Source organism: Oryza sativa, chromosome 8 (genome assembly GCF_034140825.1).
Source record: "Oryza sativa Japonica Group chromosome 8, ASM3414082v1".
NCBI classification, from domain to species: domain Eukaryota; kingdom Viridiplantae; phylum Streptophyta; class Magnoliopsida; order Poales; family Poaceae; genus Oryza; species Oryza sativa.
The window spans coordinates 3,042,503-3,059,992 of NC_089042.1; the positions used below are offsets into that span (position 1 = coordinate 3,042,503).

Genomic DNA, 17,490 nt, shown 5'->3' on the forward strand with positions numbered 1-17,490 from the left:
TAAAATTTATACTAAATGCTATTTTAATTAGATGGTATAAGATTAAATGTACTGGTTATAGGACAGAACCAAAGTTAATATCCAGAATAATTGACTTAACTTGTTCCTATTGTTCTAGGCGCACAAGAATAAAGTGGCATCAAATTTGGACTTGAGTTAGTGTCAGTCAATTGGTCTTACCCTAGTATATGAAAAATAATCCCTGGTTTTCTTGAAAAGGTTACTGACTTGGTAGGTTAGATTTATTTTTTCTATTCTAAAACAGCAGGTGATTAACAGGAACCTGGAGGTAATGGTCATTGGTCAACACTCCGTGGAGTGACTTTCACTCCATCAGTATGAAAAAACACACAATTTGTCCCCCAGGTTATTGAATCTAATAGTGTTTAATTATTTAATTAACACAAGAGCACTGCCTACTGGCACACTCCTACAAAAGAACTTGAAAGGAATTGAATACCTGTTGTGTTAATTTCAGAAACGGCATCAATCACTTGTTTACCATGATGTCACCTGCATGCATACATGTCAACCTGTTTACCAAAAAGAAGAAAAACAAGGTTGCCTGGAAAGTACAAACAGACCGTTCCAAGACGCCCATGCTGAGGCTTATATGCTTGATATGAATGAATTTTTCATTGGACAAACTGATTTGGAGAGCTTGGAGAAGATTTTGATTTGGAGAGACATCAAATTTAACTATAGAGTTATATCTATAGAAGTTGTAGCTAGACGGTTAACAAGTAGTACTCTGTACAGTAAAAAAATATATTTGTCATTTAGAATAAGATTTGATAAAACATTTAAAATTGGATCATCAATAATAATGTTGCTAGTTTAAAAACAAAGGAAATAATGTACGCAGATTTGTCTCGAAAATACTGCCGTAATATCACAAATCTATTAGATTTTATAAACTTACTTTAATATAAGATTGAGTATCGAAACTTCAAATTTTGACCAAATCTTGTCTCAAACATCAATATAACCAGAGGAAGTAACTTTTTATGGCGTCAAAAAGGAATACTATGGCAATAGAGGCTTCAGGAGTGGATATCCTGTTATCCTGTAGCTGGGTTTGGTTGTATCCATTCATTGGATGTTTGCCCATTTTTATGGCATGAAGTGTACATGCTCTTCAAAATATGTTCATATCGTCTACGGATTAAGTAGTAAATGTTTGCCCATTTTGTGGTAGCACACGTGGTGTGCCGTCCTGTGGTATCTGCAAATGGTCTTTTTATAAAGATGTAGGACCACCATCTTGTGTATTTATACTGATCAACATTCATGGATGCAAGTGGTGGTAGAATGTATGCTGTTTGCTCAAAATATATGAAAGTCTGTTCTTGTTGATTACACTATTGACTTATTGCAATGATGTACTCCAATATGCAAGTACAAAGACTTTACACGGGGGGTTGCAACTTGCAATTGTGTGTTGAAACATACCCAAGGAAAAAGGTTGCCAGTACTTGTAGGCTGTGTTTAGTTCCTTCCAAAGTTGGAAGTTTGGGTTGAAATTGGTACGATGTGACTGAAAAGTTGTGTGTGTATGACATGTTGATGTGATAGAAAAAGTTGGAAGTTTGGATCTAAACACAGCCATATTCAAAAAACAAAAGGACCATATGCAAACTTCTAGGGAACCAAGTCCATGCAATTTTGTACCAACTTATTTTTCTTTGGTATAAAAATCAGCATAAAAGATTAAGGAAAAAAAAAGGGAAGAAGAAAGCCTATCCACTTCCCCAGGAAAAAAGTATTCCATTTTAAATTACTCGTCATTCTAGCTTTGTTATAAGTCAAACTTTTGTATCTTGGTTATTATTTTCTAAAAAAAAAACTCGTATAGTTTGACTTAGGAAAAAAAAATCATGTACTCCCTCCGTTCCACAATGTAAGTCATTCTAGCATTTCCCACATTCATATTGATGTTAATGAATCTAGACATATATATGTCTACATTCATTAACATCAATATGAATGTAGAAAATGCTAGAATGACTTACATTGTGGAACGGAGGAAGTATATACCAAATGGAGCCTAACCAACCCAGTCCCAGTGAGACAGAAGAGTAGAGCTCAGAAGTAAAAATGAATGGGCCATATGCAGTTACTCAAGCCTGAAACAAGTCCAGCAAAAGCAGAGTTCACAGGCACAAGTTGCATGAACAGCTCTCCTGCATCTTGCAATAACGGGTGTCAGCTTGCCATCTGTTCATCATTTACATCCAATTCTGAATTTTCTGATCGGCTAATCAAGACGGCTACGGCTACAGAGCAAGATGCAGGAACCATTTATCAGATAATTAAAGCTGGGAAAAAGTTGAATGTAGCACTTGATTGGATCATCCCTGCTCAGCAATGCCATGAGTTCAAACATTGGAGCAATGGAACAGTGCACAGCCATTTATGGCGGTTGTTAGATGAACACTTCTAGAGTGTGACACCAAAGCAAACGACAGCGCCAACTGAAATGGCTGGCATTCATTTTCTGTTGCATTAAGACATTGACAACTGATCAGTTTTTCAGTACTAACAGATAGGAGTAATAGATAGTGAGGAACAATCATCAAGCTAGTGGTCTAATCAAGCTAACCAGGCATTCAAGCCCAGGACAAATCTTAAGTAGCATGAAGCTATCTGGTCTACCAGAAATGTACATACAAAATTTGTGGAAGATTTCCTCACTAAAATGCTGAGACATATATGGTACACTCACAATGATATGATCATGCAAATCTTTGTACAAAGCTCAAAATTTACACATAAGGTGCAGAACATGGCCACACCTGGAAAAAACAGGTAAAGCTATTTTACAATATAAATAAGATACGCAGATGCAGTTTTGAATCCCCCCCCCCCTTCCCATTAGAAGCTGCCAGGAGCTTGTTCATGAACATAATGTCCAACGTCTGGTATCATCGAAATTCAGAAGCTTCATTGAGTTCATGGAATACTTGCAATAGGGCATGTTGCCTCTCTTTATGAAGGAGATTGAAAATGAATAGATGATGAGTTGGCTTTTCCGGGAGGAAGACGGCCACTGTCATGCTGCTTGTTAATGGGGATCGAGACCACCATCTATGTTTGTCATTCACACTATAATTCTAGGCTTCTTGCCAATTGCTCAAATCTCTGAGCAACAGTGTGCTGATTTTCACTTGTATATATGTCGAGCAAGGACTTCACAGCAGAAGACAACATAGCTTTTTGTGCCACGTTTGGGCTGAAACCATCCTCGTCATTTATGGCCTCATTTGCCAAAGGCTGGTCCTCAACATTATTGAACAATGAGAACAATGACTTCAGCCAGTCTTCTAGAAAGGATGCTTTCTGCTCAAAATAACACACAAATTAGCTAGAAAAGCAATTAAACATAGAGACAGAAGAATCAAAAAGAAGATTGCCAGCACACCCAGGGCCAAGCAGCATTTTAAGTAATTTCTTTTCATTTTCTGCATACGGTTTAGGATTTTTCTCTTAGTGCATTGGTATGTTAACACCAAACGGACTACATCAGATACATGCACCAGTACAAGCAATGTTACCAAGCAAAAATAGACGGTACAATCACAGAACGTAACAAACATTAGCTGACAATAATCCCCAAGTCCACTGAATAGTGTGAACTAACAATCACCAAACCAAATATAAATGCAGAATAATAACCATTTACATTTAGTAAGTACTGAAATAAAATTAGCAAAGAGGGATATGATTTCTTTTGCAGGACTGAAAAATAAACTCAAAATTTGACCACAAAGGGCTTGCAAATTCGATGTTCTATATATGATATAGCCAACTAAGCATCCACATTTTCGTACAATAACAAACTGATGGGCGTAATATTTTTCATTGGACAACATTTTTACAGATGCCAACTACGGAACTACCATATAAGTAACCACTAAATACATAGGCCATTTCCATAGGCTAAAATAGTTCCTTACCTTGATAAGAAAATCTCTCAGGCTTTGATCATCTTTTGGTGAAACAAAACTAAACAAATGAAGAGCAGTAAATGTAACCTGTAAAATAAAGGGGCAAAAGCTTCAACAGTGCTGCCAAATATAGATGCTCTGAGCTGGTACAAAAATAAAGCTGCTTTGATGCAAAAAGAAAAGTCTATATAAGCACTACAGAAACACTAACCTGTTTCTCAAGGTTGCCTTTATGTTTGAAATTTGAAGGTGATGATAAACTGTTGGAACTCAATGACTCAAGAACATGCTCGATTCCTCGAACAACATCTGGAAATGAGCTACCATAATCTATACAGAAGAGGGAAAATATAAGAAATTGGAATACATTTTATTCTATTAGAAAAATCAATTCGCAGATTAGAGAAAGAAATAAAGCAGCATCATGACAGAACGAGTGCATAGCCACTACATAAATATCGCCACGACGAACTATGCAGCAACTGAGCAGCATCACAAATTAAATTTTGGAATGAGTAGATGTGTCTAGACTACACATACAACAATGGAAAAAAAAGCATGTGATATGGGAAAATAAAATCTAAATTTACTCAATAGATAATACTCCAACAGAACAAAGCTCTATTACTTCAGTGTGATATGGTGTGGTATTTGTAGAATGTGGAAGGACAACAGTTGACCAAAGGTGGGAAACAAAAGCAATCAAGGAACCAACCAAGCCGTGAGACTGGAACTGCTAAGGCAACAGCTGCATGCATCCTTATCTTGTAATTGTTTGAGTCACGGAGTAGTAGCAGAAGTATGCTATAAACACTTGATGCCCTGCTCAAAGAAGAAAACATCATACAAATGCAAACATGTGCATCTTAGATGCACAACGTACAACGCATTACAACCTAAACCTTAGGTGGTATTACCACGTCACATGCAAATGCACATGAACAGTACCCACAAGTACTGAAGTAGTCGGTTGGGTGTTTTTTTTTTTGTTTTTTTTTTGTTTTAGAGATAACTTAGGTTGAGTTTTAGCCTATTTCCTTAATTTTAGATAAGATTTCTTAGGGGTCGAGTCATCCCATCTTTATAAGGATGGGGTTGCGTCTCTTTTAATAGAAACAAACAAGTCATTAGCTTCCCACTGTTTCACCTGGCCTTGTGGCAGCCGCCTCCATCGTGTTGTCATGGCATGTCACTTGGGTATAGGGACATTCAACTAGGCCTACGGGCCTTTATTCCAAGCACACTTACATATCATAATGGCACTTCGGAGTTAAATATGTCAATGATGACATATTATCTCTGGTTGTTTACTTCCGATGCTTAATAAAAGTTCTAAAACAAATAGATGAAGAACAGAATATGTGAGTGATCATAGGTACAACATACCATTTGCTCATTAGCCTATTCACCACCCCCCCCCCCCCTCCTCTAGGCCTAATTGACACTTTCAGGGAGCATATGGCTTACAGAAGATGAACAAAGCATATAGTAATGCTTGTACACGGAAAAGTTCAGAGCATAAATGAATGCATGAAACTTCTAAAGGATGTTTGAGAGAAATATACAGCACGAGTTGTTTGAAGAACAAGGTTATTTGCTGTGAGCAAATACATACCAAGGCATATCTGGAAGTCTCAAGGTGTCGTTCATGAATAAGTTGCTAAGAGCATGGCAAACATTCCATTGAACCTGAATGAAAGGGGGAAACATGTCAAGAGTAGTTATTTATCTAAAGAATCTTCACATTTAACAATCTATTTAATTACTCCTTCCGTCCCAAAATAAGTTCATTTTTCACTCACCCCACACATACCAATACAAAACCAAAAAAGACTAGAATACCCTCACTTCATCAAATCCCAATGCAATTATTCCCCATTTTATCTACTCCCAATACATTGTTCCTTACTTTCTCAAACTCCAATGCAATGATTACTCAAAAATGAACTTATTTCGAGACAAACAGGAGGAGCCAAAAACTTATTATGGGACAGAGGGAGTAGAAGTTTAGCACAGATGTCAGACAAATATTTTCACCGTTAACTGACAAGTTAAGATGGAGTAAGAAACTAGGATACTGAAAGCATTCAGCAGGTTAGCACTCATTCCTTGCCTACCTTTACATTTCCTGTTGTCACACAGGACATCAAAGCATGTACCATCCTTTCAAGCCAGACAGGATCTCCACAGAGAACGGAATTACTGCCATGGAAATCCGGAACATTGTTAGTTGGATTAATTGACCAAGAGAAATAGTAACTGATGTACACAGAACAGTAAGCTACCTTGGGTCATCAACTGTGTCAGAATGATTATTGAATCTGATAAATCTTAAAAGGTATCCAAGAGCCCTAACAGCGTTTGACTTTACCTGAATGCAAATAAAATGAGAAAAAAAAAACATCAGTTAGTCATTTTACAGACATAGAAGCAGCTTTCACCCCTTTCTTTTAAAATTAAATGCAGTCTCCAACTGCAAGCACCCCTAAAATATACATGGCCAGTGAACAATTGAAACAAAAGCATCACAACTAGATTCAGAAAACCACCTTTTCACCATCTTTAGCAAGGCGCAAAGCAATTTCAACCAGCAATGATATGGCTGATTTATCTAGTACACCTACAATAGAAAAAGCAATGGACGGGTAAGCATATTATGTTGGAATAAGATGCTGTAAGTCTGCAACCAAAAACATGACATACATACCTGCAGAGGGATTGGTATCTAATGCTCTAAAACGAATAGAAGAGCAAAGATTTGCCAAGGCCCATGATGCAGTGATACGAACCTAACAAGTTAGGTTATAGTAACATGTTATATTATGTAGAGCATGTATGGAAATTTTTTGTACAAATGATAAGATAAATGATTTGTGTGTGCGTGAGAGAGAGAGAGAGAGATCATACTGGAGTTGATGAATTCCGTGTGTTAAACTCAATGGCATCTATGAACTTGCCAGGTAGGCTAGGACTGTACAAGGAAACCTGGGTTATGTGCTATCAACTATCTTCATTTAAGTATCTTATCATCAGCATTTGAAGCTGAGGGAAACAACAGTTTGGAAAATTACCTTGACAGTATGCTGGGGAAACATGCAACAATACCAATGGCTCTACATGCAGCAGACCTTACAGCAGGAGCTGTATCACTCAATGCAGCATGAATCTACAAAAGGACGATACCAAAATGACATTTCTGAACAGGCCAGATGATGAAGTCACGAAACCCATAAATAAGGCATTCGCTTTTGTAATAAAAAAAATAAGGCAATAAACTTACCGATGAGGACGTCACATAATCCCTCTTGTTTTCTGGCAGGGAGAAGAAAACATCATAAGTCATGCCCGCGAAACATGTCAGTGATGCTGTCCTGACCTAGAAATTGGAATACTTTCAGCTATACAGAGAAAATATTTTTTACCAATTCTGTCCAGTTACTAGAAAATGCCAAAAAAAAAAACAGTTTTCTTTGATAATGCACATAAAGCAGTCTATGATCATAACCAGTTAACCACATGCTTTACGGAAGATAAGAAAGTGTAAATTAAAAGTAAAACATAGTAGCTCTGATTCAAGTATGGATTGGTTGGCTGCTTTCACTAATTGTTATAGTAGCATTTTGTTGTTAATCCGCTTCAGTTTGTTAGCATCTATGTCATGAAATGAGTCTAAATGGTGTTTGTTTTTTGTAGATGATATGAATAATATAAAAAATAAATGTTTTAGTTCTATCAGCAAATTACCGTAGCAGAGCCATGTGATAATCCTTGAGGGAGAAGCCTTTCTATCACCTCAATCCAACGATTAGTTCCGAGAGTTATGTCCAAAGTAAAATTTTGTGATGGTCCAGGAACATCAGTCTCAAAGTGAGGCGCAGATTTGATAGTTTTGTTTATGGTACAATCAGAAATTTGCTGAATATCTTGCAATCTATATTCTTTGAGGTCATCTGTTCCCTTGAATCCAGATGAAACACGCAGACACTCATCTATTACCTGAAAAATGGAGCCATAATTTTTGGATAGAGGCATTAATAAATGATTGAACAAATAGATTACAAGCCTAAGAATGATGATAGTTAAAAGTGAATCGGGCCATGGAATCCAGGATAGCCTAATATGTTGAATCCGTAACAAAGTAAAAGAAGCGAAAGATGCTGCAAGTCAAACACTGCATCTTATGTTGGGAGAAAAGATTATGTATGTATCCAACTTTTGCATTTAGGTGCTATATCTTATATGGAGTATGATATGATAATACAATTAACAGTGATGTTTTTCTCAAACAATTAATAGTGAAATTCAAGCATTGTTAACTATAGAAATTCATATTCTAGCAAGTCAATATACAGAAGGGGAAAAAAAGATTGAATGCAAGGTTGGAAGTGACTCAGCATCAAGAATTTAACCAGCTTCTTTCAATGAGAAAATTTTAACTTCAAAATACAAAACATACTCCAAATGTGAATGACATAGAACAAGCTAGTGAACAATAACATACACATTCAAATGCCATCCATAAGGTTTCCAAACATTTAAAGTAAAAATTACCTTAATGGCAGCCACAAGACATCTTCCTTTAATTGATGATTCTTCTTTAGGAAGCCCAAAATTAGCATCTCTTTGGTCTTCCAAGCTTTGCATTTGCAATAAATCAAGAACAATGTATTGAACTTTTGCCCAAATGATATTTGCACAGCTTGGATAATTATGAACTGCTGATCTCAACACCTGATTACATATAAATAAAAGTAAATCTGCTTAGCACCATCACGTAGATTGAGATGTTGGAAAATATCACTGGAAAAAACATAAGCTGTTAAATGCCATCGTAAAGAGAATTTAAGTTGAAAATACCCTTGCCTTGACTTTTTTTTGCCCCCACCCTCTCTTGTTCTTTTCTTGTATTATTATTTCTGTTTATTAAGGACGCCCCCACATGCCATGATACAAAGCTCAAACCAGAAGCTCACTAGGATATCAAATCACTGTCTAACCAGAGAGGCAGGACGGACATGATTACAAAAAGGTGAGAAGAGACAGGGGTAGTGTTGCCATTTATAGAATCCTATATCCCCAAAAAGGCTCAGCATATTTGGACAAAAAACATGATGGTGATAAACTCGAAATTATGCGATAGTATTTTCCAAGGTGCATTTCTTTGTATGATACCAAGCAATGAATGTCAACTTATGGAGCGACTGTGAGGTCATTCAATAGACAATAACTTGTTCAGAACATGTAAGTATGAAAAGTGTATGTAAGTGATGATGTTGGATTAGGTGACCCACATGTTTTCTTGTTTATTGTCCAAACTTCTATTTTCTGTCAGTGCAAATGACCTTGTCCAATAAAATAACAGCATTTGCATTGTATAAACTTGGAACGCCAAGGAAAATTGCATCGCTGAGAGATAGACCAGACCAGGGAGCTTAGCCTTTTTTATGAAAGTAATCTTAGCTTAGGTGTCCTTGTAGCTTGTTAGAAATTGAGTAAGATATCCAGTATACAGTACAAGTTACAACCTAAAAGGAAGACAACTGGTAACATTTGTGTTGCTTACAAAGCAAATTATAAAGGGAAATAGACATTGACTAATGTAATTGCATAGTGCAAGTTTCCAAACAGATATGGAGAAGCATAACAGAACAATGCCATACCTGGAGAGCTCCAAATCTCACACTGACATGTATTTCCTGTTCTATATAATGTAGAAGAATAGATATCACACTTGACTCTTGCTGAGCATGTGATGGCCCTGGGAAGCTCGCATTGGTACAAAAATGTAAAGCTCAGTATTTACTCAAACTCAATTTTCATATGAACTATTAGGTAATAAGTACAAAAATGTAGAAGTTCAAAAAACTAAGACAGTATAAAACCAAAATATTGTTTGAATTTGGAATTATGAGGAGGTCTAACCTGCACATCCATCTTGAGTGAGAACTTCAAAAACATTTGAAGAAGGTGGTTCTTTTGAAAATGCTGCTTCCAAGCAATTCAGGACATTAACCTGTTCATACTCGTGTAAAGTAAAAGGACCATCCGTTTCCTGAACATATAAATAAAGTGTTAAAAAGCTCACCAGCAAAGCATAGTGCTCATTCTTATTTGAGTGTCTGTCCAACAATCTCCTGCGCATATCTGTGATTACAGTTGGCAACAACTGCTTCGGCATGCGGGCATACCTGTTCATTTAACATATTTACATAGTAAGTCAAGAACAGGGAAGAGATACACATAGGAGTTCAGGGATCTAGATCATACGGTGTAACAGATATCAAAAGGATGAGAACTTTGAACAATGCTGAAAGCAAAGTAGTTTGAGTTTCACGCTGTATCAAATACAACATTCCTGCCAATCAGAAAACAAAATATGTCATATAAAACTTTAAAAATACTACCCCCGTCCCTAATAAGTGCATTTATAGCACTTGAAGGACGAAATTACTATTGAGAGAAAATGACTTAGATGCCCCCAATTAAATGAGGGGTGGTTGGAGCTGGGAGGGTGGTTGGAGACTTGGGGGTAAGATGGATGAATGAGCGGTGGTTGGACAGAAAAGTGGTAATCTAGAAGTGCGCTTATTTTGGGATAAAATTTGAAAGCTAGAAGTGCACTTATTTAGGGTTGGAGGTAATATATCTCTTTGCTGATAGCAGAAGGTTCTGAACATCTAGTGAAAGGAAGTGTCCAGATATTGGAAATTGAGAAGTCACCGAGCCTCCTACCTGTATGCAGCTGCATAAGAATTTGACCAAGTGAAGAAGATAGCGTAGTGAAAGATCCCCGTCTTGATGACTCCTTGTACTCGGCAACTTGTGTCAAAACTAATGCTTGTCCTTCCAGCATGGAAGCAATGGTTGATGCTGCCTCAATACGCACCTGCACATAGACATCCAGGTAAATCAAGAGAATTATCAAATATAAACACACTAATTTGATAGAAGTATGGGCTATAAAGAGTCTGCACACATTAAATACTTTTATTTTAACTTTTCAAGTGTCTACATCGACTTTTTGCAAACATTTAATATATGTTCAACTAGCAACGGTGTCAAGACAATTGAACACCCTCAGTCAACAGCTAAAACACAAGCTAGCATGTAATGGATAAGCACAATGTTGTTTGAAGGTAGAATTACCAGAAAATATAAACACTAAAAAAAGATTATATAAATCCCAATTAGGTCATAGGTAGCCTATAGTTGAGAAACTTCACACTGAAACATGAAAATAAATGTAGATAGATAATTACAGACTTGTACCTTTATTATAGGATCGAAAATCAAGCATGTCATCAGAGTAGCTTGATATTTTCTGTCCCAACCAACAAAAAAAAAATATTACATGGGTGTGAGAAATACCATACATACTGCGCATGGAAGAGTTTACCTTTGTTGGAGAACATCACTCTCGGGCAAAAGTAATGGCCATAGTGAAGTAAGTAATTTTGGGTCAGCACGACAAATATCCTTAAAGAATCAGAACAGCAGTGTTAGGTTTCTTGAAGACTATGGCTACAAGGAAATAATAATTCAATGTTATCTTTGGGTATTAGATAATTCAATGTTATCTTTGGGTATTAGATACCCGATGACTCATGATGATTATTCAATGTTACCTTCGACAAAACAATGACAGTTAGTCCTAAGAATTATATGGACTCAAATTGCAATTTTAAAACATGGTGAGCACAGATTACAAATTTTTAGTATAACAACAATTTACTTCAGTTTTGAAACTTGAATGGCCATAAAAAAAATTCTTCAAATTAAGATATGGCAGTGAAATCACACAGTTTATCTTATTAATCTGTTATTTGCCTTCTTTTAGCAGTTGTTTATTAAAGCAAGCCTTATTCATCCACCATTCTACGAAGAAAAGGAACAAATCTACATATTAACCAAGAAAGATATCTATCTCATGATAATTCATTACGAAACCAAACATAAGATGTTGGACAATTTAGGAAAACAAAAGTTGATCCAAACATATGTATGAGAATAAGAATGGAAAATGCAATTGAGAGTTCGAACATATTATGTAGCAGCATACCTGTATGCAAAGGATGGCAGCTAATCTAGCCTTTGAACTTCGGAAACGATCTCCAGTTTTTGCATATCCATCGCTATCACTCATATCTGAATCTGATGAGCTTAAATCATATCGAGAGGATTCACTATCAGAATTTCGACCATCGAACGAATCATTTCCCTTTCCACCCCTTTTACGTAAATGAGGGGGTTTATATCGTCCGGCATTGGATTTTGTATCCATTTTATATTCCATTGGAGTTATCACAGGTGGTGAAGATGACCTTAGCCCGTACATGAAAAATATTTGCAAGTTCGCAACGAAACCTGGTACCTTAAAGTTTCAGGCACAATGTTACAAGTTACAACATAAGGAAAAAAATAACCTGTTTTCCGTAATGAAATAAATACACTTCCCTTTTATACTTACATGTGCTGAAAGTGGGCCTTTGGGGTCTGAAAGAACAGAATGCAGACAACGAAGAAATGAGGTATAAAATCTGAAAGATAGTGAATTTAGCTTGAGATTAGCATTCATTCATTTCACTATATTCAATGACAAAACCAGAGTACTAACCTTGACATAGTGCTACTCTCTATGATAAAGTTCCTTGCTGTCAAAAAATCCATCACCTTCCTCAAAACCTACAAAGTGCAAGAGAGGAGATTTGACAAAGAGAAAATGAATACTAACACCGTAAACTTCTAGCAACAAAACAAATGCATAAAATGCATCAGCCAGTGGTTGTGTAGTAAGTATTGGTAAAGTGTATCATCAAATGACAACAGTACAGCACAAATCTTGGACCAATGGTGGAAGAACCAATAATGCTGTTTGCATCCCAGATACTAAACAGCTACAAATTTCCTTGCTACGGTACTTGCTATGGTTACATCGCTCAATGATATGTGACAACCAACCAGAGCGAAGGAAACACAAAATACTGACCTCAACAATGGACTGCCACAAATCTTCTGATAAACTTGAGGCTATCTTAGATAGTGCATCTTCAATCATGGAAAATGCAGAGATTTCCATATCCCAGATATTTGGATTCTTATTATTTATTGGTCCAAATGTGTGGGAAGAAAAACCAGCACCATTAGGTTTATCTGTGAGGTTCAGCTCAGATTGCAAGCATGATACAATTGAGATGAGCACTCGAAGCAAATGTGCATTCTCAGGTAAAGAAGTACTTCCGCCAAAATCTTTGCTCAAAAACCTGGCCATTGAGAAGAAGACTACAATGAGAAGCACAAAAAAGATTGTACATGCCTGATGAAATTTCATTAATAGTGGTGAATTCCTAAAGGGTACTAGAATAGAGGTGTCACATCAAATTATTAAATTACCAATTCATTCGGTAAAGCTAAAAGCAGTATCTTTTCATGAAATAATACAAAATAATATATAAATTTGGGAAGATCGTACTTCTACTATGGCAATTCAACACCTGTACCCTTGAAATGATGGGTTTATAGATATTACCATATTTACTTTGGTTATGGCAATTTGCCTACGTAATTTAGTGTAGTTTACCGCATGTGCAGGTAGCAATTCTCTTATTCGCACCAGTATAGGTGAGGAATTGCCAATTTCAAAAGTACTGGAGGGATTCTGAAAACTTGGAAAAGAACATTTGGTGCTGTGAATTAACAAAAGACTCCAATTAAAGGATTGAGCTAGTATATATGTACAGAAAAAAGATGATAATTTATCGAGTCCTTTCAATAAATGTCGGTTAAGCCTAAAAGACTGAAGTAAATAAATGTAGAAGCCATTCTCTTGAGGCGAGCAAATAAGAACTAAAAAGATTATTATTACAAAAGTTTAGCTAAAACCATGGGAACACACTCTACATTGTTGATGTACTAGGTCATTAGTACTTAGCACAACAAAAACAAGCAGAGAAAGAAGATTTTTAAGCATTTTACACTAATCTTAAGCTCACCTGAGGATCTGTAAACATTCAGATACAGTGTCCAATGCGGTTTTCCTAACAGAGAGGCCCTTACCACATGAACCCTCCAATGAACATTGCATAAGAACATCAAGAAACTTCAGCATTGCCAGTAAACAAGACGAGTCGATCTCCATATTTGTTTTGTACATGATATCATGAATCTGCATGAGTAGATTTTCAGAAAAATCAGAGCATAAGTATTCAGCAAACAAATTGACACGGAGGAACAAAAACCAAATCCGACGGTTTTAATTCGTCAGTCACATTGATCAACAAATATTAGAATTCCATATCGCAGCACGATATCTCACCAACCATTAGAGCTTAGAGTAATGAGAACTAAAAATGCCATACATTTTGTGCTAATGGTCTCCCATCTGAATTCTTTTTTTAGATAACATCAAAGTGATACAACCGTACTGAGAACACTCCCAGCCTCTGCACAGCAAAGATGAACACAGCCAAAACACCCACCCACGTACTAGTTTGAAACGAAGGAAAAATTAAACAGGGACAATTAAGGGACATCAATCCGTAGACAATCTGAATGTTCTACACTATCATTGTCAGTCCACATTAAAGCAAGATCTCGAGCGAGTGGAATCAGAATCATCACCAGATGGCAAACGCCACGCAGCACATCATCGGCGCCGTCGCAGGGGGACACCGCCGCGGCCGTCTCCGCGAGGAACGCCACATCCGAGCCCACCTGCACACGGTCACAGCAGCAGACGAGAGTGTGAGAGAGACCGAAACCAGAGCACACGCAGAGCAGAGACCAAGCTGCGCGGGAGCGGGGGGGGGGGACCTCGTGGGCGGAGACCGCGGCGGCGGACGCGGCGAGGGAGTGCGGCGGGGCGGCGGCGGCGGCGGAGAGGAGGAGGACGCGGCGGAGGAGCGCGAGGAGCGCCGGTGGGGAGGGCGAGACCACCGACTCGTCGCGGAGGGTGAGGAGCGCCGTGCGCCACTCCCGCGCGCCGCCGCGGGATGGGGCGGCGGATGTGGCGGCGGAGGTGGAGGCCATCGCCGGCGACCACCGTGGCGGGCGGTTGCTGGTGAAACTCCTTCGCCGATCTACTCCAGTGAAGAGAAGAGAAAAATCCTTCAGACCCAAAGGAGGGACTAAGGGAGGCCTGCTTAGTTCGCGAAAACAAAATTTCTAGGTGTCATGTCGGACGTTTGACCGGATATTAGAAGGAGTTTTGGATACGAATAAAAAAACTAATTTTATAACTCGCCTGGAAACCGCGAGACGAATCTTTTGAGCCTAATTAATTCGTCATTAGTATATGTGGGTTATTGTAGCACGTATGGCTAATCATGGACTAATTAGACTCAAAAGATTCGTCTCGCAATTTTCCCCCTAACTGTGGAATTAGTTTTTTAATTTATCTATATTTAATACTATATGTATGTGTCCAAAGATTCAATGTGATGTTTTTGGGAAAAAGTTTTTGGAACTAAACAGGGCCTAATTTGCATAAAACTAGGATCGCAAACATTAATAGAGCTCAAATGAAGGGCCTTACTGAAAAATACCAGAACCACTGGTGATGTGAAACATTAATAAAGATAAAGATCAAGTGTTTCACGTAAAATGATGTGGTAATAACGTGTGATTAATTGAGTTTTCATTATTACAAAATCTCTACTACTTAAAAAATAAGAGGTGCTTCCATCGTCCGTCAAAAAAACCGAACGAAAAAAAACCAAGTTTGTCCGATAAAAAAACCGGGCTAAAAAAGTGCGAAAAAAAGAAAAACCAAATATGTTCGATCCAGAAAAAAGGAAAAAAACCGGGCGAAAAAACCAAAATTGACCGATCAAAAAACCGGGCGAACAAAAAGTGCGAAAAAAAAGAAAAAAACAAAATAGCGGTAAAAAAAACTCCGACTCGGTCCCTAAAGAAAATAGCGATAAAAATAAAAAAAAGTCCGACTCCTCGTTGCTATTCCCTCTCAGAAAAAAAAAGTCCGACTCTAGATCCGAGTCCCACTCCTCTCGGTTTGAGTCCGAGATACTACGCACCGCTTCTCTCGGTTTTAATCTCTACCGTGATATTCCATACATCTTGGTGAAAAAAATTGATGTGTCGGATTGAAGATCTGTTTGCAAAAACGGAACCTACATGTCAAGAGCATTCCATTTTTATATGATTTTAATTTTTGGATTTGTACATTTGCATTTGAGTCCCTATAATTTTTATATTTATATTTGAGTCCCTGTAATCTTGCAATAAGGTGCTTTTGGTCTTTTTTTTAAAAAAACAATAAATAAAAGGGATAGAACAAAGGCAGAAAGCTGCATAAAAAGAAAAAGCCACACAAAAAAAAATAAACAAAAAACAACAACAACAAAAGTCTATTTCCCCTAAGTGGCAAAAAAAAACTGTAGATGCAAACGGAAAAAAAATCCGATTCCTATAAAAGGCAAAAAAAAAAGTGGTGAAAAAAAACGCTAGATCCGATTCCATTAAAAATGAAAAAAAAGTCTAATTCCTGTAAAGGCGAAAAAAATCCGAAAAAACATCTAAAAAGGTTCGTCCGATTCACTAAGAAAGTGGCAAAAAAATGGTTCGTAAAAAATAAAAAGCTGGTTCGTATAAAATAAATAATGCACGCGAGAAAAAAAAGAAAATGGCAAAACAAAGTCCAATTTCTAATCAGTATAAATCTCTTCTCTATCTCTAATCTAATCTAACTATTTAAAAATAAAAAATGCACGAGAAAATAAAAACGATAAAAAAAAACGTGTGAGAAAAAAAGTCAGAAAAAAGCGTAAAACACGCTAAAAAGGTTTTTCCATCTTCTTAAAAAAAATAAAAAAACAAGTGAGAAAAATTATTTCCATTGTCGGCAAAAACTTTTTAAAAAAACATGCGAGGAAAAGACTGTCAGAAAAAATGCACCATTTCTAAAAAAAATGGTATGAAAAAACCACGCAAGAAAAAAAACACTATCTATATAAAAAAATCGCTCTGAAAAAACTATTAGAAAAAAGTTGATGGACGCTTGAGTCGGATAGGATCCATCAATTTTTTACCATGTACTACACGGCTTTTATTTCGTCATATATTCTCATGTATGGGAAAAAAGCAAAAAATAACATTCAGAAAAAACAGGCAAAAAAAACCACGTGAGAAAGTAATTGTAAAAAAAAGGCAAAACACACGCGAGAAAAGCAAAACAAAAAAGGGGAGAAAAATATGGTTTTCTGCATCCACTGTGGTTTGAAAGAAGAGCTTGTTCATTTCCTTACTGTTCTCAACCATTCCATACCTAAATTTGATAATGAACCAAACTAAACATATCACTACCAACACAACCTTGTCAAATTTTGTATTTTTATAACTTTATACTCACAAGACTACTCTCAATATTTAGTTAGGAATCAAACTAAATACTACCCATCTTCATCTTATCTTACCAAAATTTGATAATGCCAAAATTTGGCAATGCCAAAGATTGATAAGGATTTTTCTTTTTCTTTTTCTTTTTTTGGTAATGAAGTGAACAAGCCCGAAGTTTATGTGATAAACAAGA

At 36.9% G+C, this 17,490-nt stretch overlaps 1 protein-coding gene across 2 annotated transcripts; it reads right to left on the bottom strand.

Annotated features, from left to right (window-relative positions):
• Positions 1–2,447: 2,447 nt before the first annotated feature.
• LOC4344676 (uncharacterized) lies at positions 2,448–15,032 on the bottom strand. 2 transcript variants are annotated; one of them, XM_015795242.3, is made up of 28 exons: positions 14,757–15,032; positions 14,565–14,657; positions 13,937–14,109; positions 12,934–13,207; positions 12,562–12,629; positions 12,415–12,484; positions 12,007–12,318; positions 11,344–11,423; positions 11,217–11,268; positions 10,680–10,833; positions 10,215–10,302; positions 10,033–10,135; positions 9,870–9,960; positions 9,608–9,705; positions 8,499–8,678; positions 7,692–7,943; positions 7,228–7,323; positions 7,019–7,113; positions 6,855–6,918; positions 6,655–6,736; positions 6,497–6,567; positions 6,233–6,318; positions 6,065–6,149; positions 5,563–5,636; positions 4,663–4,769; positions 4,159–4,277; positions 3,957–4,034; positions 2,448–3,339 (listed from the first exon to the last, which is right to left on the bottom strand). In XM_015795242.3, the coding sequence occupies exons 1-28, from the start codon at positions 14,970–14,972 to the stop codon at positions 3,106–3,108; spliced, it is 3,495 nt and encodes a 1,164-aa protein (XP_015650728.1). In that variant the 5' UTR covers positions 14,973–15,032; the 3' UTR covers positions 2,448–3,105. The 2 variants fall into 2 exon arrangements, 1 of the variants encoding a protein (XP_015650728.1); XR_001548406.3 differs by lacking the exons at positions 2,448–3,339; positions 4,663–4,769.
• Positions 15,033–17,490: the final 2,458 nt, after the last annotated feature.